Source organism: Pimephales promelas, chromosome 8, assembly GCF_988280905.1.
Source record: "Pimephales promelas chromosome 8, fPimPro1.hap1.1, whole genome shotgun sequence".
In the NCBI taxonomy this organism is placed as follows: Eukaryota; Metazoa; Chordata; class Actinopteri; order Cypriniformes; family Leuciscidae; genus Pimephales; species Pimephales promelas.
In genome coordinates, this window is record NC_142776.1 from 23,249,186 (window position 1) to 23,276,383 (window position 27,198).

General features: G+C 36.7%; 2 protein-coding genes across 3 annotated transcripts; one reads left to right on the forward strand and one right to left on the reverse strand.

Annotated features, from left to right (window-relative positions):
- Nucleotides 1-442: 442 nt before the first annotated feature.
- Nucleotides 443-17,072, reverse strand: lurap1 (leucine rich adaptor protein 1). 2 transcript variants are annotated; one of them, XM_039648405.2, is made up of 3 exons: nt 16,722-17,072; nt 16,311-16,516; nt 443-3,002 (listed from the first exon to the last, which is right to left on the reverse strand). In XM_039648405.2, the coding sequence occupies exons 2-3, from the start codon at nt 16,503-16,505 to the stop codon at nt 2,316-2,318; spliced, it is 882 nt and encodes a 293-aa protein (XP_039504339.2). In that variant the 5' UTR covers nt 16,506-16,516; nt 16,722-17,072; the 3' UTR covers nt 443-2,315. The 2 variants fall into 2 exon arrangements, with proteins under 2 accessions (XP_039504339.2, XP_039504337.2); XM_039648403.2 differs by having other exon boundaries at nt 16,311-16,519; nt 16,722-17,071.
- Nucleotides 17,073-19,413: 2,341 nt separating this feature from the next.
- ttc22 (tetratricopeptide repeat domain 22) lies at nt 19,414-26,414 on the forward strand. The gene is made up of 7 exons (XM_089134199.1): nt 19,414-20,073; nt 21,699-21,754; nt 21,915-22,030; nt 22,292-22,410; nt 22,683-22,844; nt 24,351-24,503; nt 25,554-26,414. The coding sequence occupies exons 1-7, from the start codon at nt 19,513-19,515 to the stop codon at nt 26,079-26,081; spliced, it is 1,695 nt and encodes a 564-aa protein (XP_088990325.1). The 5' UTR covers nt 19,414-19,512; the 3' UTR covers nt 26,082-26,414.
- The last annotated feature ends 784 nt before the right edge of the window (nt 26,415-27,198 follow it).

The following is a 27,198-nucleotide window of genomic DNA, read 5'->3' on the forward strand; positions in this document are numbered from 1 at the left end:
ATATTTAGATATATCGAAATCATCTTCCATTGCTATTTCCTGTATATCTAAATATGTTTAGATCTTCACAGTGAAAGGTGGAAACAGACACCTACATCTTGGATGCCCTTGAGGTAAGCTAAAAAATATCAAAAATTAATTTCAAAGTGAACTATCCCTTTAATACTCGTTCGCTTCTCTTTGATCATCCTCACCATCTCACTCCAACATCTTCACCCGTTCCTGCCATAACCCAGCTCTTCACACAGTGGACTCTGGGATGTGTCCTTTCCATTTCCCTGAATCAAACAAACAGCTGAATGACACACATTAACATGTTACACATGAATTCTGTATGGAAACCCTTTCTCTAGAAGCACAGGCATTGTGGGTGTTTGTGGTATAAGAAAAAGTTTATATAATATGCTCCTCTTTTTCAGCACAAAATAGATGACCACATAAATACAGTATGGTGTTTTATTACATAACACATGTGTTAAATTATTGAATACTGGTAGTACTTTCAGTTTGCGTTAGACATATTTTTTTTTTTTACATCAATGCAGTTCTTTTGGCATACAAAACATAGACAATGCAGGATTATATCCAGTCAGTGCTAACACTGTGATTATATTCAAAGTTACACCACATATAGAACTTGAGTAACTGGTAAGAGTTAGCAATCTGAACTACTTTAAATTAAAAGTGCACTTGTGGTGCGGAATTTTTAAATAACAAGGAAAAGACACATTACAAATGCAAAGATCACAGCACAACCACTGGTCTCCATGCGTTTGTGTGAGCATTATTACTCCATTGGATCTGTGTAGTGGAAGAAGATTTGTATGACATTCTTAATATCCTGTTCCTGTTTTTCAAACTCATTTAATTGAATAATAAAAACAGTACTACTCCAAAACAGGACCCTACTTAAAGCTAACCCATGGTTTACCTGATTAGATTTACATAATTAGCATTTTAATGATTGATTATAAGCATTCTTACAAAGAGTAAACTACAAGCAGTGTTCAAATTAACAATTATATTTGTATATATAAAAATGACATTCTGATTGTAAATTATTGTAATTAATAATCAAAGGCAACACAAGGGTGTTGCTGATTCTGGACTCAGGGTCACATTGTAACAGATGGGAACATGCTTGGTATTCAGAATGGATTTATTCTTTGACCTTTTAGATTTGCACTTAAAGGAAAACACTCTGAGGTGATTTAAGACTTTGGTAGTAAAATAGAACATGATTTAAACATTCCCTACAGTTTAAGAGCAAATGCTATACAATTCATTTTGTCCATACTGTAATCAGCAGAAAGGTCTTACAAAATGGTCAGGAAAAAAGCATTTTCTGATTTTGTAACGAAGTTGCTGTGGTTTCAAGCTTTTGGATTGTTTTAGCTAAACAAACTTTGGTCCACTTCAAAATATTAAGGAAATGCCAAATGTAAGCATTTGTGCACTCTTTTGAAATGTATTCCGCAAGGATGCATTAAATTGATCAAAAGCGACAATAAAGAAGCACGTATTGTTGCAAATTGTGATTTCTATTTCAAATAAATGCACTTGTGAACTTTCTATATTCAAAGAACTCTGAAAAAAATATCATGGTTTCCACAAAAATATGAAGCATTAATAATAAACTGTTTTAACACTGATATTAACAGTGTTCTTGAGAACCAAATCAGAATATTAGAATGATTTCTGAAGGATCATGTGACACTGAAGACTGGAGTAATGATGTTGAAAATTCAGCTTTACCATCACAGGAATAAATTACATTTTAAAATATATTAAAATAGAAAACAGTTATTTTAAATTATAATAATATTTCACTGTATTTCTGCAATAATAAATGCCGCCTTATTTAAAAATAATAAAAATCTTGCCAACCCCAAACTTTTCAGGGGTAGTGTTAGTGTATGCACAAAATACATAAAGGACTGGATTTTGTGAACTTTTCATTTTGTTTCTAAAGTCTGTTTTGACATTTATAATCTCTAAAAGCTTAACAAAAACACACAAAATTGCAATTACATTATTTAAATGAAAGAAACGTACTGACGTATGCAATAAAGTTATTGACTCAATAAATAGTTGTGCTGAATCAATAGATGCCATCACAGAAAACATGCGTCCATAAACATCTACACAACCTGACGTAGAGTCTTAAGAAATTAATTCAGGATTTTTTTTAACCCTGACCCCCCCTCTTAACCTCAAATTAATCGAAGCTCTAAGTCTGCAAACAAAAGCTCAGTGGTGAATAGAGGACCAGGCAAATCTCCCATCAACACCTTTGGCTTCCTAAACATATAGTATCACAAAAAAGTCACATCATCCTGCGACTGCACCCAGCGCCAGTGTGCGTCATACTCCAGTTGAACTTTGCCATTCATTTTGCAACTCTCCAGCTCAACTTTGCCATTCTTATAGGGTTTCACTTTAGGGCTCAGACTCTTCCCCAGCTTCTCAGCGAGACAGGCCCTGGCCGAATCTGCGCTGACCATTTGCTTTACTGATTTGTCCAGGATTCCATTGGTCTTGTTGGGTTGGTATGGTCTCGCTGTCTCAGACGCTTTATTCCAAACCTGAGCTTCTTCTTTAAGAGCATCGGATTTGACTTGTGGAGATCTGATTACAGATCCAGTGGAACTGCTCATGCCTCCTCCAGTACTTCTGGAGCCATCTGTCCCTATAGGGGCGGCACACAGTTTTGAATCAGTCCCACTGGAGGGGCAGTACTCATCTAGATCATCAGCTAATGTGTCCAGATAGCTGCCAATGGAAATGTTGTCCAACTTGTCATGTGGGTCCTGCAGACTGCTCCAGCTGCCTCTCCAGGAGGTGTCAGGACCTTCCCCTAAGCTGTACTGGCTGCTGGTCAGGCTACTGCAGTGGCTAGTGAGCGTGCCACGCTCTTCCAGGAGCCATTTCACTGCCTCGATGCCCTCATGCAGTGCTAGCAACTGGTTCAAGATCTTGACGTCTGCTGCTCGTAGATGAGCCTGCGCAGAGGAAACACACATGGACATCAAAAGCTTTTTTAACAAACATAACTAGTTAAATTGAAGTACACTTTAAAATAAAACTTATTTATTAGCATCTGTGGTTCCAAAATGATCCTTTAGCATCCACAGAACCTTTCCATTGCACAAAAGATTCTTTATGTTTTACTTTCCCTTGGGGGAAACTAGTTTTGCAGCAAAAGGTAACAGACAATACATTAAAAACACAATACTGTACATAATACACATTGCACACATCATAGTTCATATATTGTATAAAATAAAAAAAAATAGCTCTTTAGATTAAAATGCTCCTCACAATAATGCAAAATGGTTCTTTTATGAACTGTTCACTTAAGGTTCTTTGGGGACCCAAGCATAGTATTTCTATACTAACAAAAGTGATCAGTTGACGTAACTTAAAAAAGTGAAGAAACCTGTCGTCTTAATATTATTAAGTAAATAAACTCAATACGTAGTTGAAAAAATTAGTTCTTGCCAAGTTCACATAACTTAATCGGTCAGTCAACTGATCACTTTTTACAGGTATCGCTACGTAAACACCCGTTTGGAAGCTTTATTTTTTTAAAGTGTATAAAGGAATAGTACACCCAAATTCTGTCATATCATGTACATTTTCAAAAATCAAAATAAAATGTAAAAAAATTTTAAATAAATATGCATGTTCAAATAATCTAAATGAGATTTAATTTGGACGATTTTTCATCTTTATTGAAATATTTATTTGGTCTGTTCCTTAAACAAAGCAATTTGAAAGGCTCTAAAAGACATGGGGCCTCGTTTATAAAATTGATGCATAGACCGTCCTACATTTTACCTTAAAGATACACTGTGTGATTTTTACCCCCATCTAGCAGTGACAAGGTATAAGACCATCCAGAAAATATTAGTTTCTGTTCATCTCAATTCCGATTTCGTTTTAACTCCTATGGTGGCCAATGTAGTCCAAGATAAACATGGCTTCCAGTTCGACCTCGTCCATCAGTGTTAACTCAACTGTAACCGTGAAAGGCGTAGCTTGAATTAACGGGTATGTCCCTTTTTGCCTAATGTACTTTCAAGATGGAGGGCAACATGGCGACCGACATTAGAACCCCTTACCCGTATGTATTTTCAATGGCATATTATACACTCACGAGAATACTTTATTACTTGAACGAATTACATATGCATTAATGAGCACATATATTTTAGAAAAAAACTAAGTGTTTTTAGCTAAGAATAAACTAAAAGAGTTACACAGTGTAGCTTTAAGATAATTTCTCTCAAACGTGTGATCTGCGTACGTGTGATTTAGAGAACAAACGTGTGTGCACCTCTCTTCCAGAACTGCAGTTCTGCAGTGCTGCAAGATTTTCTCTCACAAAAAGAGTGTGCACACGGCACGTCTTTCTAAAGACGATCTGCCTGTGTATTTCTGAGTGTGGTATTCTGATAGATTCAGCTGATGGGCACGAGTGCTGTTTGACGTGTTTGGGCTTCGATCACATTCAGACAGCGTTCGTGGATGCATCACGTTCTCCAAGTGGGAACATGACCATCACAATGTAACAGTCGAGACTCGATGAGCTCAACAGAGTGAGAGTCCTCTCATCCACACCCCAACCAATTTTTTTCCACGCAAGATAATATTTCGGCTGGTGGCCAGGGTAACCTAAGACAGCAGGTCTGGAACTAAATTGACGAAATATCCTCGGCCCACACCCCGTCTTTCACATTGCAACCTGCGCGGTTCTGAATCAGTCGCTAATGACCCAAGCTGACCCGAGCCGACCCGCCAGCGGGCCCGCAATCTCATTCGGTCCACCGGCTGATGAAATAAAGTATATCGCTACATCAAAAAGTGAGCTGGAGTCCTCTGGAGATGATGTCTCGTCAGACTCAATTCCTCATCTGGAACCTCCACATGTGGCTGCTGGATGAGGCGAGGTAGGTGTAAGTACCCTACCACCAGCGGTGGTGGCTACCATCACTTCCGCTAGAGGGTTGTCCACCAGACATGCCTACGCATTGAAGTGGAACCTCTTCGTGGAACCCGTGGAGGAGGCAGACCCATCCTTGGCATTGCTCTGTCCAGTATGTGCTCTCAGCACCTATGTAGACAGAATGCAGTGTTTTAGGACCTCAGACCAGCTCTTTGTCTGTTATGGTGGGAGCTGAAGGGAAAGGCTCTCTCCAAGCAAAGGTTGTCTCACTGGATAGTGGACGACATTGCTTTGGTATACCAGCAGCAACAGGTGAGCCACACAAGTCCTGAGTTCCTCCAGCACTGTTGACGTCAACGCCAGAGTTTTGCCTTTGGCAACTTTCGCGATTGGCCAGGTGTTGCCATGTGCATGGTTCCCCCTCTGGGTGACACCCACATGTGTATTTCCACGGTAAACCTCCCTGAGTATGTGTCTTTCCCTTGGCAAGCCACTCTGCCACCCCTGGGGTTGCCACCCTTCGGGCTGGACACCCCAGTACTCCCCATATGCACCCCCCTTTCCGGGTCATATGTGTATTCTGCAAGTCCTCCATTCGGGCAGGCACTGATTGCATATTTCCACTGAGATATGCTTCCCAGTGTACCTTGGTATTCCTGTGCTAAGTAAGAGTCCTTCGTCCATGCTAGTCACACGACAGGGAGCTCAGACTTATGCAGGGCACTGGAAGACAGCCGAGGTGATGTGACTGGACTGGGAACCCCATTCGTCATCATTCGACATAAGTCAAAGTGACAACAAAAGGGAACGTCTCGGTTACGGATGTAACCCTCATTCCCTGAGTAGGGAATGGAGACGTACAGCTGGAACAGCTGAGTTCAGTCTTGGCTCCTCAGCGAAGAAACGTATCTGCATATTGCTGGCGTTCTCCTTTTTTACCCATGTGGTGGGGCGGAGTTACGCCATGCAAATTCAGCAGACGCATGGCATTTCCTAGCCAAAGGCTTGTTTTAATTCTTTCAAAGATGAGAGACTTCTAAGCGAACACCATTCGTCGTAATTTGACGTAATGTCTCCATTCCCTACTCAGGGAACAAGGGTTACATCCGTAACCGACACGTCCTCAAACTCAAGGAAAAGTACGTAAGTCTGCTCAGACCCTGAAGTGTGCTTATGCAAAATCAATGCCAACGTTCATATTTATAGAAACGATCTTTGACATGGATTTTAGAGTATATTTAACATTTAAATGCACGCTTTATAAATGAGGCCCATGGATTATAGTGCACAAGTAATTTTTTGTTGTCATTTAGGAAGATTGACAACTTTAATAAATGCTCTAAATGAGTTCTTATTTGTGCTGATTGTTGTGTTTAGTCCGGGGTTCATAAGAAATGACTGGAGTCCTGTGCTGACTGAGGTCCATTACTGTAAATGCTGTTGAGATTTATAGATCTTCCTGACAGTATCCATTCCTCTAGTGAAGCACTCTTCTCTTCCTAATTCCCACAGCAAATTGGCTAAGCAATCCCCCCCCCTCTCTCTCGCTATATAGATAGATAGATAGATAGATAGATAGATAGATAGATAGATAGATAGATAGATAGATAGATAGATAGATAGATAGATAGATATGTATACATAGCCTAGTGTGTGTGCTAAGGTTTACTTTTCTTTAGATATCAATAAAAGTAAATAAGTATATTTTCCATATGGTCAAATCAATAAATATTAATGGATGCTGTAAGTCTTATGAAAATAATATATTAGATCCTTCCTTAATCATTAGATCTTGCTTTTGGAATGTAGAGATAAACCATATCTGTCAAAATGTGAGGGATTCATATTCTTTCAGAAGATGTTACGAAGCTTCATTTGGCAGCAGTAAAGCATTTTTGTCAGGAAGATGTAATATGATATACAAAGTCATGAACCCTGACTGGCTGAATGGCTCTCTAGCCCATAAAACAGTGCTCATCAAATAGTCAGTGCTTCCTCTGAAAGCCACAGTACTTTAGCTCCCACAATCCTTGTCTGCACCACATCAGCTAGTCTCACAAAGCACTTTAGGTAAACAGTTCACCTAAAATTTTTTATCCTGTCTGTCATTATTTACTCACATGACCCACATGTCGGTCCAAACCGATACTTTACTTTCTTTCTTCTGTGGAACACAAAATATGTCTTAGTCACCATTCATTTTCACTGCATCTTTTTTTTTTCATTCAGTGAAAGTGAATGATGATTGAGGCCTAACTTCTTTTGTGTGCCACTGAAAAAAGAAAGTCATTAAACGATTACATTTTCAATTAAAAGGAGGATATCTAAATGCAATAATGTTCCGAATCCCATAGACCCCGTTTGAGAAGAGGATTAGATAAATCAGTTTAAGTGCACCAATCCAGGCCTGTCATAAACGGACAGCATACTCTTATCCTATACATTCAGCCTGCTGTGTAATTTAAAGGCCATAGTGCACTGCTGATGTCAACCACACTAATTACAGTACAAAAAACCAAAAGAGAACATTTCGGTAAAAGAGCAAGGGACACAAATAGAACAAAAGAGGCAGCGAGAGGGGGTTGGGAAATAGAGCTGAATTTAGAAGGCAAAGATAAACAAGCCTTTTTTTTACAGTACATAGAGAAAGATGTATGTATGTAAAAGACAAAAGAGATTCAGAGAACAGACTGTAACATTGCTGCTCTGGTGTGGGTTGGGTTTAACGTCAGCACAGCACCTCAGTCTGAGTTGCTGAGACTAATGAACATACTCGTAAATATTCTCCCTGTCTCAGCACTGATGTGGTGAGCGCTGATCTGGCTGTGCCCAACTCCAGCCTGTTTGCATATGCATATGAAACTGGCTGAATTAAACACACATACTGTCGGGTTAGATTTTTTTTTATGTTTTTGAAAGAAGTCTCTTATGCTCACCAAGGATGCATTTTTTTAATCAAAAATATACAGTAAACCAGTTTTGTGTATTTCATTGTGAAATGTTAATACAATTGAACATAAATGCTATCTAGTTTCATATATTGTAAAATGTATTCCTGACCCGTAATGACAAAGCTTAATCACCAGGGACTCACAGAGAGTCTGAGAAGAGAGGCTAGAATTGTCATTCCCAAAAAGTTACCGTCCTAAGGTAGCTAATCACATCAACAGTGTTCCACACAGTCACAGTGAAAATGTTCGGCCTGAACTGAACTGTGTAACGTTATGGGTCTTACTTTTGCCCATGGAGTAATTTTTCAGTTTCAGTTTTGTTCCAGGTAAACAAAGCATTATTTTTCTAATAATGGAAGAATATGTAAAAGTATGGTATTTGGGGTAAAAGGCGTATTTGTTACTGTAAAGCTCTATTAAATTATTATTGGATTTCATTCAATGCTTTTAGAATCTTTACTTATATAATCTTATCTTTATCAAAATAAACCGAAAATAGTGCAAACTTTGTTTATTGTTTTGAACAAGTATTAATTTAGACATTATTAAAAAAAAAATTTTTTACCTAAAGTATTTGTAGAAATAATGTGTGCCTTTTATCCCAACATGACATCATGACTTTTGCGTAACATACACGCCACTTTCGAGTCAGGTGGCGTGTTATCTCTACGCATTTTGAGCTATCCGCGTGTATGCGTGTATGTCTATAAATGCCATTAACCCCAGTGACGGTTAAGTTTAGGGATGGGGTTGAGGTAAGTCATACATTTATATAACGTTAAGTCAACGGCATTCATAAACACGCTGAAAGGCGATTATGCGTCTTGATAGCACGCCAAAAATGGAAATACGAATTGGCGTGGCATACACACGCTACTTCATGAGATCAGTCTGTTTATCCAGTTTGGCGGGTAAAAGGCCCACCTCACCTCCTGACCTACATTTAAGAATCTCAAACAAACAAACAAACAAACAAACAAACAAAAAAAAACCCTTTTATGATTTATTTTCACACAAAATCTCTTGCTCAAACAATGTCCAATAAAAACATTTTTTTCTGCAATCTATGAAAAAAGCAAATTTTTCTTATGGTGTGCCTTTAGCCCCGTTGTACCACAAGTTTTCAAATTATCTTCGAAAGCCAAAATAATACGATTTTTATGAGAAACCGACCAAATTTTTGTTCAGTTATTCAAAGATTTGCATCCTTTTTACATCTTGAAAGCTCCAATCACCATTAAGTGTAACGTCTTGGTTACTGATGTAGAACCCTTGTTCCCTGATGGAGGGACCGGAGACATTACATCACCACTGCCACAACCCTGAACCACCAATGAATAGTCGGGGCTCTGTACTCGTATGTATACGGGGGGAGTGGCTTGGCATGCAAATTCCATTCGCCAATCCACAAGTTTCCTACGCCCCATGAGGCCTTGCGTCAAAAGTGGGCGCGACTTCCGGTTGGAAGTAAACAAAGCGCGATTTGACATGCTTGACACTCGTTCATTCAACAGTTGACAGTCATTCAAGTTATAGCAATCCAAACTAGCTAACGATGTGGGAACACAACCTCAACGAAATTAAAAAGGGTGAAATAACAGTGCCTTTACCCTTCGCAGTAGTTGATTGGGAGTATTATAATAACATTATTAATAATCAATACTCATCAAGGCATCAAGGCAAGTGACAGACAGTTGTGCGAGCTGACAAACAATTAAAATAAAAAATACACACTTAGTCATTGTGCTTTGGAGTTTATTCAAAATTAAAAATGAATGTGCTGCTTGAATACATTAACTGGCACATTTGGTATCTGTCAACACAGGCTTTAATCCTGAGTTTAGCTGTAACATCAGTAGAGAACAGCCAAACACATGCTGATAGAGTTTAGAGAATATTAAGAATTTAAACAAATGTACACAGGAAGATTCGTCGTCTTTTGGGAGGTGATGGAAACTACAGTCGTTGGCAGGATCACTCTGATTTCGTTTTCAGCTTATGTTCAAAACAATCCCGTTTAAGCCACTGAATTAGTTTAGTCCGGCTATACATACAACCGCGAACAGCGCATGTTGTCCCTGAGCTCCGTAACGACATCTCTCATAAAGATTTGCGTCTTTAAATAGTAAAATAATTCTCCGAAAAACAGCTAGCCTCTTCGCTAACTAACACACAAAATACCATTGGAATGCTACTTCCGCCGCCTCACCGGAAGTTTCACCCACTTTATTTTTTACAGGAGTGCCCCTCAGAAACTTGTGGATACCATTGGCAGTTTTTCTAAAACTCAGATGTGATTTGGGGCTGCATAGCGAGACTAAACTATTATTCTTCAAAATGTACCTTTGTATTCCACAAACGGTTGCTGCAATCCTCTTATGTAGCTTCCACATGGAGCCACACACTGACCCACAGACTCTCCTTAGGGAGAACATTCCACAGTGTCTGAGGCTCACACTGGAGATTCTCACAGCCAGAAGAATTCCATTTCCCCACTCCTTAAAAAACCATAGCTCATACATCTTGTGTTCTAATCCCTGGAATTCTGGAGAGCTCATTTTCCATGCTGTGGTGTACTGCTCCGTTAAGCATCACACGTAGCTTTCTCCGTGTGCGTTAAAATGACTCATTGGCAGAGTAACAATAAGCACAAATATAAATAAAGATATTTTACTCTAATGCATATTTTCTTGATCATTGCTCAATGACTTTAGAAATCAGACCTTCAGAGATGAGGAGACTTTCAAGCATGTACTCTGGTATGTGAAGAACATTGACATTGCCATTTTGGCCAAGCCATTGTGAAATACTGTAGTAAATATATCTGCTACATTAAAATTCTAAAGTAAAAATGATCTTTAAAAAGAATTTAAGAAATATGTTGAATGTGTTCAAGTACATACAAGTTTGCATATTCAAAATTGCCGCATCATGCAGTTTGCTATGTTAAATGGAAATTATACAGTAGTGTAGTAAATATAAATCATAAGGACTATCATGGCGCTAGTTTGTTATTCTTGGAACTTCACATTCAGGGTCAAATATTAAACAGGGCAGGGGACAAAAAAGTTTTTTTTTTTAATAGTAATTTATTATTCCATTAAAGTTCTGGGTTTATTGCCAATGTAGACACCATAGTGACCTTTAATTGTCAGAGGGCTGTTTTTTTCTGTCTCAAAGGTGAGTGATGTTTTGCTACTAGTGGTTTTGGATGATAAAAACTGAACACAGAAACTAAAGTCAATTGTATAAACACTGATTGTGAAGAAAACAACCACACTACCTGCAAAACTGCAAATCTGCCATTACAGTGAAGAGCTGTATAATCTAACTTATAGTGACAGCCATTTATTTAAAACATATAGCAAAATGTCAATTATATGTTTATTATTTAAAGTTTGCTGTATTAATATTATATTGATATAAATAGCCACATAATTGTCCAGATTTAGAATTATATTCAGTTCATTGATTCAAAGTATTTGAGATACAGTAAATGTGTTTCTTCATTAAAACACTCCTGAAAATCAGCTTATGGGGTGAGTGAATATATTTCAGACGCTACCGTTCAAAAGTTTGGGGTCTGTAAGATTTTTAAAAAATTTTTCAAAGAATTCTCTTATGCTCATCTGCATTTATTTAAACACAAATACAATAAATACAGTCATATTGTGAACTATTTTTACAATTTAAAATTACTGTATTCTATTTTAAAGGGACAGTTCACCCAAAAATTTATATTCTGTCATTACTTCCATTTCGATTTTATTTTGAAAATAAAAGAAAATATTTAAAAGAATGTTGGTAATCAAAAAGTAGGCATTGACTTCCAAAGTGTTTTTTTCTTCTTCCCCCTACTATGGAAGTCAATGGCTACCGTGAACTGGGTGCCATCAACTTCTTAACAATGTTGTTTAAAATATATATTTTTAACCGTTTTCATTTTTGGGATAACTATACCTTTAATTTATAAAAATATATATATATATATTCCTGTGACGTTAAAGCAGCATCATTATGGATTATTATCAATGTCAGAGAGGGTGTGCTGCTTAATATTTTTGTGACATTTATTAGAAAGATATATCTTTTTATAACATTAAACATGCGTTTACTGTCAAATTTGATCAATTTCATGCATTCTTGCTGAATAAAAAACGTACTGACCCCAAATGTTTGAGCGGTAGTGCGTAATGAGACAGCTAACTATTTCAGGGGCATCACAGTTTACACTCTTTCTGAACTCATTTAACTACAGCTGTCTTTTGCTCCTCCTGACACACTGCAGCTCTGACATGATTAACAGCATCTCTTATATTTCAATACATCACCGCTGTGTCTCTCATCTAGCATGACACGTGCACTCTATCTCTCTGCATTCCTTCCTCACCTCTACGCTCTCCCACTCTCCCTTTAAACCTTACTGCTTCTCCTCCCTCATTTCCTCCCTCCTCTCGTTCCATCAGGCTGGTAGAGCCATCTCCCTTTCCTCCATCTGTCAGCACAGCTTCCCCCTGTGTTTCCCATCTGTGTGTCAGGCAGGGAGAGAGAGTTGCTGAAAGTCATCGAGGACACCCCTCTCTCGCTCTTTCTTCACGCAGATCAAAGACATAAATAACAAGCTGTTTGATTGCACACTTAATTCCACTGTTTTAAAGTCAAACGTGATTCTTTTATCATAGTATATTGATATGTAAGTTTTGTCATTTTTTTGTGTACATTTTATTCAATAAGTCTTTATATTAAGTGTTACTAATATTAAGTGTTTTGACATTCTAAAAATGCAGAATTTCTCTCTGTGATGGGTGGTTTTAGGGGTAGGGTTAGTGTAATGGGGTCGAATATACAGTTTGCACTGTACTGAATACAAATTATTACGTCTATGGGAAGTCCCAATAAAACATGGAAACCAGTGTGTGTGTGTGTGTGTGTGTGTCAATAGACTATTATTATTCCGGGTGAAAATGTCAGAGTGTAAGGTAAAATTCTCATGACTATTTGGGAACAGTGTAAAACGGCATCAGGTGAACAATAAAACTCTACATAAAACTCTACATCAATTCCAAAACACCCAATTTACTTTCACTCTTAGAAGAAAAGGTTCTAGAACCTGAAGGGTTCGGTCAGACACTTCATATATAAAACCTTTTAGGGGTTCCTATCGTGGGATCATTTTATGAATTTAGTTCTAATTATTTGTTTACGAATTAAACAGCTCATAAACATGCTTTATCATTAAAACAAATTTAAAATCACTTGTTAACCATGAAAGCATTATGCAATCATTTAAGACATTTCTCCTTAGAACCTTTATATATATATATATATATATATATATATATATATACACACACTACCAGTCAAAAGTTTTAAATCAGTCTATTTTTAAATGAAGTCTATTCTGCTCACCAAGGCTACTTTATTTGATGAAAAAAATGACAAACAGTAATATTATGACAATTTAAAATGAATGTTTTCTATTTTAATATATTTTAAAATGTAATTTGAAAGTTGAATTTTTAACATAATTACTGTTGCTGATTACACATCAGTTTTCAGTGTCACATGATCCTTCAGAAATCATTCTAATATGCTGATTTTATGCTCAAAAAACATAAATTATTATTTTCAATGTTGAAAACAGTCGTGTACGATTCCCCTCCCCCCAAAAAATTCTATGATGAATAGAAAGTTCAAAAGAACAGCATTTATTTAAAATATAATCTTTTCTAACATTATAAATGTCTTTACTGTAACTTTTGATCAATTTAACTCATCCTTGATGAATAAAAGTATTTTCTAATTTCTTTCCCCAAAAAATAAAAAATAAATATACTGATCCCAAACTTTTGAATGGTAGTGATTAATGTTACAAAAGCTTTCCATTTCAGATCAATTCTGTTCTTTTGAATTCTCTATTCATCAAAGAATCCTGAAATAAAAATGTAAAAAAAAACTGTTTTCAACATGGATGATAATAATCATAAATTTTTCTTGAGCATCATATTAAAATAATTTCTGTAGGATCATGTGACACCAAAGACTGGAGTAATGATGCTGTAAATTCAGATTTGATCACAGGAATAAATTACACTTCACTATATATTCACATAGAAAACCACTGTTTTAAATTGTAATAATATTTCACAATATTACTGTTTTTTTTTTTTTTTTGTATTTTTAATAATTGCATCCTTGGTGAGCGGAAGAGACTTCTTTTAAAAACATAGAAAATCTTACTGATCTAAAACGTTTGACCGGTAATGTATATATATATATATATAAAATTTTAATGTACGAATAAAGACCTATGTATAAGATTAGACAAAAATACAGTATTAGGCATGTTTGGTTTTTATTTCTAACTGTTAAATAAACAGGGCTGTCAATAGAATAAATACACTACTGTTCAAAAGTTTGGTTTAGTAAATTGTTTAATGTCATGATTTATGAGCATGAATTACCCATAGCAGATCTATACAGGTGGAGCTGGGGAAGGTGTATAGGCAGGGTTTATGAAAGTGCACTGCACTGCTGCAGTAAATGCTGAACAAGTATTAGAAGATAGAGCAGTGAGCTCATTGGCTACTGATACAGTAGGAACCAATCAGCTGTGCGCTATAGAATGATGTGATTGCTAGCAGATTGTGTTAAAGGGATAGTTCACTCCAAAATGAAAATTCTGTCAGTAAATACTCACCCTCATGTTGTTCCAACCCAGTAAGACTTTAAAGTTATGAAGGACATCATTAAAATAGTCCGAGTGACTATAGTGGCTCAATCTCAAGTGTATCAGGCGACAAGAATACTTTTTATACACAAAAATACAAACAAAAATAACGACTTTATCGAACTATTCATTTCCTTCTCTGTTAGTCTCGAGATTTCACATATAGTGAAACTACGCAAAGCTTGTAGTTGTACGTCACACGCAGACCAGCGTCGGCCAAACGTGTGACATGTCACATGCAATGCAGAAGCTTTGCGCAACATCACTATATGAAATCTCAAAGCCCACAGAGAAAGAAATTAATAGTTAAATAAAGTCATTATTTTTTGTTTGTTTTTTGCGCACAAAAAGTATTCTTGTCACTCGATAAACTTAAGATTGAGCCACTCTAGTCACTCGGACTATTTTAACAATGAACGAAAGTCTTAAGGGGTTGAAACAATATGAGGGTGAGTAAATACTGACAGAATTTTCATTTTTGGGTGAACTTAAATCTATCAGTCTGCAACCTATCGGCATCTAGAGTTTCATAACAGAACTTTGTATTTCTAGATGTTATACACAAACTAAGAGTACAATTACTTGATTTATTAATACATAAATATAATATATTGTATAAATTAATACAAAATTGCACAAAGCTGTCAAGACACCTTTAGTATCATTACCTTTTCCATGCGGAAAATCACTGGCATGTTAAGATGTCTTAATCACAGAGCTATCGGCAATGATCATCATGATGGCAAATTAATAACACTGACTTCCAAAAATCAGAAATAGAACTGGCAGTAGCATAACCCATGACCGCTTTGGGGCCTTTTACAAAGTCTCCCACTCAGTAAAGAGCACCACAGCAACAACATCAGGGTCCATTTGCTTAATGGCTCTGCATTCCACTGGGGAACAAGCTCATTTCCCTAACTACAACAATTCTTTATACAACCGAGTGTGTCTCTAGCCCAATGGCTTGAAGTTACAGTATGAAGCATGAACATTAAAAACAGCAATACATCTTCTACCACAACTCAACCAAGTCCTTCACTTCATCATCATCATCATCAAAGATAGCCTATGTGGTTGCAAGCAATACATCTGCCCATTAAAAACACCATTGCCCAGTATGACAGTTTTAGGGTCATGTTTCAGTGCTCAATTTACTGTTTGGCAATGCTGTAAGAAATACTTTTGCTTCTGGTTGATTTGGTTAGTGGAATGTGGGTTGGGACCCTTCAAAATGAGAAAACAACAACAACAACAGCATGCTGCAGGCTTCTTCTTGGGAGTTGTGTTATGAAAAGATACAATAGTCAGTATAAAAGAGATTTACACTGGAATTTGTATATGGATATTGGTTATGTGACAAACCCAGAAAAAAAAAAGAATCTGGGAAGCCAGAGGCTTTATGTTTCATAAAGAGAAAATAAATTCACCTCTTCAAGTTGCACATCTGCTATGAGTGTCATCCACATATACATTTATAAAACTTGCACATTGTACACATTCTTCTGACTGTTGTCACACTCTCCATTCATTTTATAGTCATTTTTTGTGAATTCTTAAGATGAAGAGTACAAAAGAGAGGCACACATTATCAAATAGTTTATAAATGAATAACCATACGAATAGTATGGATTTAAATAACTAAAACTAGTTTATTGGCGAATAGACATGTAGATCTTACCATCTCCATTTTAAGTTTTCGGATCTTCTCATCCAGTCCTTTCTTCTCTGTCTCATTATTGTCTGTCTGATGATGAGAGGTCATTTTGTGCTCCTCTCTCATCCACTTCAGGAGACCCTCTGGGGTCTTTCTCCCCACTTTTAACTCCAGATCCTTTAAATCTGGGACTGACTCACAGGTATTGCTCTCCTCCATGATTAAAGGATCTACTAGAAAAGAGGAAAAGGGGAAATAGGTTATTGCTAGACTATTTACACCAACCGATATAGACATAAAAACATTATGCAATAGGCTACCATATCATTATTTGTAACCATATGGCAGTCATATTATTGCTGAAATAGGCTTATGGTTAAAAAAACACGCCACAAAGCAACTGAGCTAAATGCATAATACGTGAGAGTGACATACCTTATTAATATTCTAAACATTCACACGACTGTTTTCTTTCCCAAACGCAGCCTATATCCGTGGGAAAGACAGACAACCTGAGCATCATGCGAGTCTCTCTGAAGATTCGTCGTTTAAATGCATCCGATCTGCTTGCTGTTCAAATCCCTCGGTCGTGCTGATGATGCCATGTCTGTGTTGAGGTAAACTGTGTATGTGATGCTCGGAGATGAAGTCAGGGTTGGACAGAAGCTCTCTTCAAACTGGATGTCTGTCCTGATGTTGACTGAATCACTCGGTTGGACTGAATTCCACCTGCATGACAGCGAGCAGAGCGCAGAAGTTCACTGCCGTAAATAATGGACTAAACGCGACCGTCAATTCACTCCCACAAGTTAGATTGGAAATAGGCCTACTCTAATACAACAAAGACCATGTGATACCTAATACCTATCAGATGCTATTGTAATTAACCACTACTAAAGCAGCTAATGGTAATAATAATAAAAGTAGAAGTAGGCCTAATGAGTAGAATTAAAAGCAACTTCTCAAATAATTACAATACTAATTGTGGCTATATACATTTTTAACACACACTGTTATATTACCTTTGCAACAAATTACAAAAAAAGTTAATGCTGCTGTGAGGGTGTTTCTCAAATAAAAAATATTAAATCTTTCTCTCTTCTGACTATATATATATATATATATATATATATATATATGAAGAGTTCAGATGCAAAAGTCTCTAAATGCCATTTGAAATTTTCTTCTTTAATGATGATTTTTTTCAAACTTGTATATTTAAGTTCAGTAATTTCACTTAAATAACAATTAATAGGTAATTATCATTGCCATTTAAGTGAAATCACTGAACTTAAATATACAAGCTTGATAAAAATGATCATTCTAGAAGAAAATTTCAAATGGCACTTAGAGGCTTTTGCAACTGAACTCTTCATATATAGTCTTTTAAGAGACTGAACCATTCTTAAACAAAATAGTCTCAAATAAAATAGACTATATGCATAATGATTATTTTGACGAGACTGGACCTGTTGAATATCTAGCACCACTGTCTGCTAAACCCATATCAGAGTGATATTTAATGTTTCCACTAAAATCCTATTCGTAATCTTGCCAACCGTAAGTCGGCACAGTAAATGGTGAGTTGACACTTTATTTCCATTCCAGTGAAAAAAAAACTTCTGTGGTCTGTAACCACATATTACCTCATGGCTGATATTCCTGGATTGTTTTGTAGTTACAACTAGAAAGAAAAATAGGCCTACAAATTTATAGACAATTTGAGTCCTTATTATGTCTTGTGTCACTAAAGTTCTCTTGGAGCCAGGAGCAAATAAAGATGACATCATTAAACATCTGCTAGCTGCACGATGAGGATCTCCCCTCTGTTATAGTCATTAGGGACGAAAACAGAACAGGAACGTGAGGAGAATAACCTCACACACCCACAACAGACCCATATTTCTAGTCTGAGGTAACCAAAAAATGCCACAGTGACTGTTCATGCTTTTATTTTAAAATGGGAGCGTAATTGACGGTACTTTGAGGTAGGCTGCTCTTGTCATGAGATTGACATTTAGCCAGCCAGATAGTTTATGGAAATATAAAAAAATATACAAAAAAATAAGATCTACATGCATAATACATTCATAATATACATAGGCTATCACTCTGCTTGTGTGTAGTGACTTTGAAGATATTTTTCACAGTGATGATGAGCATCACTGATACATTTGTTTCCCCAGCCTGCCACTTCATGTCTGAATTACTTAATGAAACAAAAGATTCCTGTGCAGTGTGCATGTCACTGTTGTCTCTAAGCATGCATGTACTTTATATTTAGTGAAAGGATTCATTCTAGTGGTCATAATGGAAATTGCACCTAATGAAAATAATGAACTGACTTTTATGTAGAAATGTGTTGTTTGAAACGATCAAGATAATTATTTTGTATAACTGTGATATTTTTAGATATATAAACGCTTTTAAAATAGCATAGTTTATCCCAAAATTTGAATTCTGTCATCGTATACCCAAGGTGACATATTAATAAATAAATCTATAATTGAAAGTATCAGTAACGTAATACACAGTTTATGTTTGTCATTAAATAAATATTTTCCAATCCAATTTATTGATAATGGAATATTTATTATTAATATGGCACCACTCCTGGTCCCCATTTATTTTCATTATATGGAAAAGAGCAGCTAAGCCATTCTGCTGAACTTCTTTTTTATGTTCAAAGAAAAGCACACTTTCAGAACAACCAGGGTGACTTTAGACATTAAAGGGATAGTTCACCAAAAATGAAAATTCAATCATCATGTTGTTCACTCAAACACAGACCAGGAAATTGTGAATTAACAATAGCTTTTACACACACTTTTGCCTTTTGTTATCTTACACACAGAGGACTGTTTTGCATTTCTATCATATATGGCAGCATTTAAAATGGTGTTCTTTCTGGCACGATGTTTCACTGATTTATGGTAAAAGGCAATTCCAACATGACACAACACCATGGTGTGTCACTCAAATTCAAAAAGCAGGACTCATTCTTTACACTACTGAAGCAAACGCCCATGTTTTCCATTGAAACGCACACAGTTAATGTAAAAGCTGCAATGTTGGGGTGGAGAAACCTGTTACAGGAAGCAAGAAAGCACATGTGCACAACTTTCCTTATGTCTCATTTCTCCTCCTCTTTAAACCTGTATTTCCTGTCCCACTAATAAGTTGCTAAGTTGTCTTAGGCATTGTCAGTATACGTGTGTGGGAGACAATGGAGGACAGCACAGAAGAGGACATTGAGTCTCTGATTGAGGGGATGGCCTACATCCCTGGCCACTTTCATTTGAATCTGAATCTGAATGGTGAACCCAATGGACCAGCCACACTTCGGCACCGAGACACCCAGCTCAAGTGTGAGAGCCTTAGAGCTGAGCTCGAAGCTGAGACGGGACAACTACAGTTTGCCATCCGCAATATTCTGGGCCTGCTGGCCTTTCATATGGATGAACTAGAGATGGCAAAAGAGACCTTTCACAGCATCTGCCAAGAGGATCCGGAAAACCTCAACGCCTGGGCCAACCTGGGTTACGTATACGAACGCCTGGGTCGAGAGTTGGAAGAGGGGGAGTGCATGGAGCGTGTGGCTGCCCTCATGGGGCAAGAGATGGGGGATAACCAGACAGACTGCAGGCTCAGGGTGGCACGATGCTTGGCTGAACAGGCGTATGTACATCCTCATGACGTGGAGCTGGAGAGGGACGAAGATTTACGGGAGAGACTGACAGCTGCGCTTATGTCCTACAACCGTGCACTCGACTACGGAGAGGAACTGGTGAGCACATTACATTTTCAGGGAGACGTAGATATCTTGAAGGAGAGTCAGTTTTATTTTAAAAAGTTAATAATTAACTGTAAAATATGTTGCTACAAAAAGTTATAACAACTTCAAATTTGAGATGTTAACCCTTGTGTGGTGTTCATATTTTTGTTATTCAGCAGTGTTCGTGGGTCTGATGGATAACAATAACAATTTTATGTTAAAATACTCAACAGATGTTTCCTTCATCCCAATTACAAGCAATATGAACAGCATATATGGTTAATATTTTCTCTTTACCTTTGTTAGATCATATTTAAGAATTAAAAGACAGAGGGTAAAATCTGCGGGACTGGTAGAGCAGGCGGTGGCCGTGCTTGAATTTGGCAGCAATGTTGTGACCTTGTGTGGGAACGGCAGGTGCAGAAACACAAAATTCACACACTCTCTCTCTCACACACACACACACACTGACAGGAGGAGGACAGAGTAAAGGTACACAGGACCTACACTCTTATTAGTCGGGTCCATTGGATCCGAACATCCTGTGTGTAATGTAAATTTGTGGGGGGTGTACAGAGTGTGTTTTTACTGAAAATGTGTTCTTTGCTCTTCACATAAAATGAGCCAAGGCCAATGAGTCTGAGTTTGAAAAAAAATAATTAATCGTATAATTTTTCTTTTGGTAAAAAAATGAAAACAGGTCCAACAGACTCGAACACCATACAAGGGTTAAATATACAATTACACTGAAGTTAACTAAACTTAATATTTAAGTCAAGAACAAAACAGTTCTTTAAGTTGAAACAACACATTATTTCTTATTCTAATGTTGAATTTAAAGTTGTGATACTGATAAATAATCACAGCATTATTTTTTTAGTGTACATATTGAGTTTTTCGGGAGTCGCATATGATATTTTATAACTAAACTTGGCTGAAAAATATTATCTGATATATTAAGAGACTTATAGACTTTGACAAAGTCATGAGGGTCTGCTTGGGTCCTCATTTTTTATTTTAAACTAGGCGTTTTCTTTGATGTTGTGACAGTTTTTGTCATTTTTACTAATGCCCCTTCCAAAAATACCCAAATTAATTTTAATTTATAAATTCAAATCTACTCATCAGAGATGTGTACAATCAATTGTATGTCTAAATTGCATTTATAATGCATTTTTTGACATAGATATAGATAGACAAATATTTGTCCTATCATTGAACATTGTCATTGAATTGACCTTATGCACAGATGCACTACTTCCTGAACTTAAGCCAGCTCCTTGTTTCCTGTCTGCCATTATTGCCCAAACTTGATTCATTCAGGTGTGACTCATTCAAATTAATCAATTTGGCCAATAATGACAGACAGGAAACAAGGAGCTGGCTTAAGTTCAGGAAGTAGTGCATCTGTGTATAAGGTCAATTGATAAAGTATATGTAGCAAGGTTCAGGGAAGGAGGAGGCAGGAACCGGATAACAATCAAAATAAAACTTTATTTAAATGAAATACTGTAAACAAACAAAATAGGCTAACTGTAAAAGGCTCAAAATACAGTGAAAACACCTGTGGCAGGAATGAACACAGTACATGGAGTGTTTTAGTGTGTAACATTGTTCTGTTGTTTTATTTTTTACAGATCCCAATAGAGGAAAAAAGAAGTTGGTACTTCAAAATGGCAACAATTTACATAAGGTATTTTCAACACCTTCCTGTTTAGCTTCATTTTTACCACATCATCCAACATCTGACTACACATCTAAGCATTTGAGTCAGCTTAGACATTCCTTATCATGAACTTAAACATTAATAGGCTGATCTCTACCTTTGTTTGTTTGTTTGTTTGTTTTAATAGGTTAGATGGAATTGTGAGGGATTCAAACGACACTGACCTAACAAGACTGACCTATTTCAACAAGGGCCTCAAGCTTCTCACAGAGACTCTACAATCTGACAACACACATCTCAAAGGTAATTTCCATACATTATGATGATGAAGATTGGATTTATTGTTATTTTAATAAAGCACACTGATGATACCATTAATCAAAATGGAGTACTAACTACAAAAAACTACATAAAAGGAGAAGTAAAAGGTTTCACAGACCAGCTTTTCTAGTTTTATGTTGCCACATGTCACGCTTGGCTTTTTATGTCTTCTTATCAGTGTCCTGATCTCAAATGTCAAGGAATCATTAAGACAATGTCTATATATCTCTTTTTATTCTCTAGCCATGGCCTGGTGTTATGTTGGTCTCATGCTGGAGCGGACGGAGGAGTTCTCCACTGTGCCAATGTCAGTCCATGACTGTGGTTTCTCTGGATCTGACCCTTTGACATGTTATGGATCGGTAAGGATGTCAGGCTAGAAAAAATGTAGAATGTTTTATTGTGGTCAAGCTATTCAGATTTCAGTCTTGAGGTTATTTGCACACACTTTCTCTGTATCCACAACATGTTCCATGACGTGTAACTTTGTTGTTTCTTGACACAGGTGTTTAGAAAGATGAGTTTAGGCTTGTTTGGTTACATAAGCTGACAAACTGAAAATACTTATACCTTGTGAGTAACTATAAAGTGTCAAGGCTTTAAATGCTTAGATTCTCACTGCTGATTTTCACAGGCCATTAAGCTCGCCACAGAGGATGCATTTACACTCAACAGGCTAACGGACGTGTTCTTCCTGTCAGGCAAACTGGAGATGGCCTTAGGTATCTGTAACATGGCACTGAGTGTCCTGCCTGATGCAGAACTCAACTGGCAGGCATATTGTACACGTGCCAAGGTAAGATAATTATTACCTCCCCCAACCAACAATTCATTATAATTTTCATTTATATTTCTTTGTATTTACATGTGCCTATACCGCTCATTAAAAATTAATAAGTTGAATCAGATGTGTGTTTAAAAAAATAAATAAAAATGATTACCTCTCCTTGAATCATTGTAATTATAGATGTTACAGAACTTGATTACAAGGTATTTTTAAAATATAAGTACAATGTACAAACATATGTACATGATAAGAGCATTGTCAACTGGTAGCATTGTCATAAGTTAGTAGGTAAAGACACAAGAGGGACCGCAGGTTCTTTTTGCCTACCTTTAATTTGTCTCGCATTGTTGTGAATGAGATGAGTTTCCCTAAAGTTCACGGCAGGAGCATTTAGCCTTTCGTCGGTACTGAAGCACAAGCCCAAACCAATTTTGTTTTGTTTTGGATATATTGACATAAACTGTCTTTACAAGTTTTGTTTCATACAATGGATTTTAGGTAATACCTCGTCTAGCACTCATAGATAAATATCACCTCATCCAGTGTTTTCTGTCTTCTAAAATTATGGTGTGAGAAACTATGAACTCTGAATCAAACTGAATAGCAAACAATATTTTTTGGAAACTTATTTGACCCTTTCATGAATGATTTGATTCGTTCCAAGGCTTGTAACAATTAACAAACAGAAAACTACCAAATACTTCTATTAAAGGGGTGATGAACTGAGAAATCAAATTTTCCTTGAGTTTTTGACATCTAAGAGGTCATCATATTATAAGAATATCCTGTAAGTTTCAGAACTGAAAACGTCCTTGTTAGTCCAATAAAAGCTTTAATTGACACCAGGCTCAGCAAACGACTCGTTTTTCAAAGTGGGGAACTATGACGACAAAGAGGATAACACCACCCCCGCAGAAGAAGATCAATGCCTACTTCAACACGGCCAGTTTAGCCCCGCCCACCGATTCGCACATTTCACGCATAGCTAAATAACATAGATTCCTACCTCGTGATGACAAACCAGATCGAGAGTGAAACTCATTATAATATGCAAAACTGTTATCCACTCACAGCAGTGGGTGTTACTTCCAAGTCATCAATGCGAGACGCCCACAAAAACAGAGCGTTTTTTAGCTAGGCTCAAAACTAGGGTAGAAAATAGCCTATTACTTATTCATTTTGATGTTTTTTTAATGTAAAAACCAAGCGAACATCATAAGTTGACCTCAGACAACAATATAAAAAAAATTAAAAGCAAGTTCATGACCCCTTTAATAATTTAAGCATTATAGAATAGAATAAATAGTATTAATTGTATTATCTGAAACAAACCTCTGGCTTTTTAAAGATTTTGTTAAAATGGCTAAGGTGTGCAAATACTTGTTGGGGCCACTGTATACATCACGTATTTGTGTTCAGGTGTTTACCCTTTATTTCTCTGTCTAATATTGTTCTGATAGTTTTAATGCACCTCAAAATATGTATTCTTTGCCCTTTTCTACATTTTTTTTCCAGCTTAGCGTCACCACTTATGCAAAGGATCTTGATAAAGCGAAGTGTGGTCAAGGTGGTATCCCTGACCGTCAGATTCTAAAAGAGGCTCGTGCTGACCTGGAACGTGTTTTGGCTGTCCGACCCTGTTTGAGGACTCATTTGGAGATGGGTCAGGTAGTTATGAGAACACAAGATAGCGGTCACAAGTTTGGAATAATTATGTGATTTTTAAAAAAAAAAAAAAATGTTTTTGAAAGAAAACTCTTATGCTAACCAAGGCTGCATTTATTTGATGAAAAATAAAGTAAAAACAGTAATATTGTGAAATATTATAAAATAACGGTTCTATTTGAATATACTACAATTCCTTTGATGGTAAAGCTGATTTTCAGCATTATTACTCGTCTTCAGTGTCACATGATCCTTCAGAAATCATTCTAATATATTGATGTGGTGCCCAAGAAACAATTCTTATAACCAGTGTCAAAAACAGTTGCGCTGCTTAATATTTTTATGAAAACCTTTGGTAACAAATTTATTTTACCGTGCCCTCATGTTACATGTACAGTAGTTACTGTAGTATTAACTATACATAATTTATAATTACATTAATATATCCCTAAGCCAAACCCTAATCTTACCCTAACCCTACAAGCATATTAATATTATTACACAGTATTTAACACAGTAATATAATAACACTGTAACACGGACACCTTAAAATAAAGTGTGACCAAACCTTTTTTTTCGGATTCTTTGATGAATAGAAAGACATTTATTTGAAAGAGAAATCTTTTGTAACATTATAAATGTCTTTGCTGTCACTTTTGACCAATTTATAATAATAAGAAATGTTTCTTGAGCAGCAAATCAGAATTTGAGGATGGATCCTGTGACAATTTAAAAAGTCTGTTCTATTTGAATATACTTTAAATGTAATTCCTAGGATGGCAAAGTTGAATTTCTTTTAGCAGCCAATTCAGCTTTGCCATGAGAGGAATAATAAAATATATTAAAATAAAAACAGTTACTTTAAATTGTAGCATTATTTCACAATATTGTGTTTTTTTTACAGTTTCAAATAAATACAGCCTTGGTTAGCATACGATACTTTTTTTTAATGAACATCTTAATTATTCCAAACTTTTGACCGGTGGAGTAGTTACTAATACGGTTACTGTGCAGTTTAAGAGCATACAATATCCATCTCTCCTCTTCTCTCAGGTTTACTACTACATGGGTGTTGACGCCCTACAGGAGAGCCTGTTGGTCGATGAGATGGCGATAAACCAGGCCCTGGTTAGTCTAGCTAAAGCGCTACAGTGTCCTCTCGGCTCTACAATCTCTAAACTACAGCTCCTTCGGGGCCGCTGTCTGCTGCTGAAAGGAGAGGAGCAGAACGCCATCGACTGTTTCAGGAAAGCGCTTGAACTGGAACCTCCTAGCGTCCAGAACAAGATGGTCCTGCGCTGCCTGCTACAGGCCATTCTTGTGAGCTTCACCCAATGCGGGAGAGACACAGATCACACCATAATCCAATTGGAAGAATGTTTAAAGGAGGCGGAAGAGCGATATGGAATAGACATTGTTCAGATTGAGTTAAAAGCTCTATGCCGCACACATACGGATGTGGTGACAGAGCTCTCAAAAGATCTGATCAGGAAGGGAAGGTTGGAAGTGGTTAGAAAGTTGCTGAGGAGCGTACAGCCACAAGGGAAAAAGTTTTCACTGGGCAGGTCCATTTCTATTTGAAAGGAACAATGGGAAGCTGACTCCAGATAATGTCCATGAGTTGTGCATGTTAAGACCGTAATTAACAATAATGCAGCTAACTATTTCAAACTAGAGGTATTCACTTCTGTTAAAGCTGAGAGATGAATGGAGGAAATGTATTGTAAAATTCTAAATGTATTATGGTGTTAAAGATCAAAAAGTCACTTTTGAATGCTGTCTTTTGGCTACGCTTTCCTCCAGCACATGTCACGAAGCGCGAAGAGCCAGTTTGACTAGAAATAAGTGTTTTTAACAGTGTACTATGGGGTTCAGAAGCCTGAAAGTGCAGTCACATTAGCAAAAAAAAAACAATTGTCCATTGTCAATAGCGTTGGGATTCATGAAGCAGAGCTTACACAGAAGTCACTTTCAAACCAAGCAGCTTTCTGTTGGTCAAATTCACATTTAACATTGAACATTGAACATTGAACATGAGGAAATCTGTATGAAGGACATTTTCAAAACTCCCAGTCACATGGGTTCCTATTGGAATGACTGGATTCTGCCCACAAAATTTTGCTGAGCAATGGTAAAAGTAACCACCTTGAGACCACCTTCAAGATATGGGACTTTTTTCCCCATTTAAATCTACAAGTAAAGAAAAAGTTGTAGTAAACCTCATGATTAAAATATTTAATAACAGGCCTTCTGCACTATTTCTGGGTCACTAATAATAAATAAGCAAATTTGTGAAATTGATCATGTGCACCTCTTCTTGAACCATGCTGGATAACATGATCAAGTTATTTTTACACAGATTTTCGGTTCATGTCGGCTTCAAAATAGGCTCTATGCACATACTTCCGCATTCTGTAAAACAGGTCTCATCGATTCCGGTTCAGGTCTTGTATGTGCTTCACGATTTTTTTGCGGTTTTACTCATGATAACTTAAAAGGAGCGAGCAAAGATTAGCATAACCAATGTACCTCACATGTTGTAGATTGATATTTAAACGTTTTATATTTTTTGTTCTTCACAGTAACGTTTAGATATTTAAATGGAATAAAACGCCAATAACAAAGTGAACTAGGTAGGTTAGCGGATTACCTTAAAAATCCATAGATATCATAGTCAGTTCTTACGGCCGTTAACACT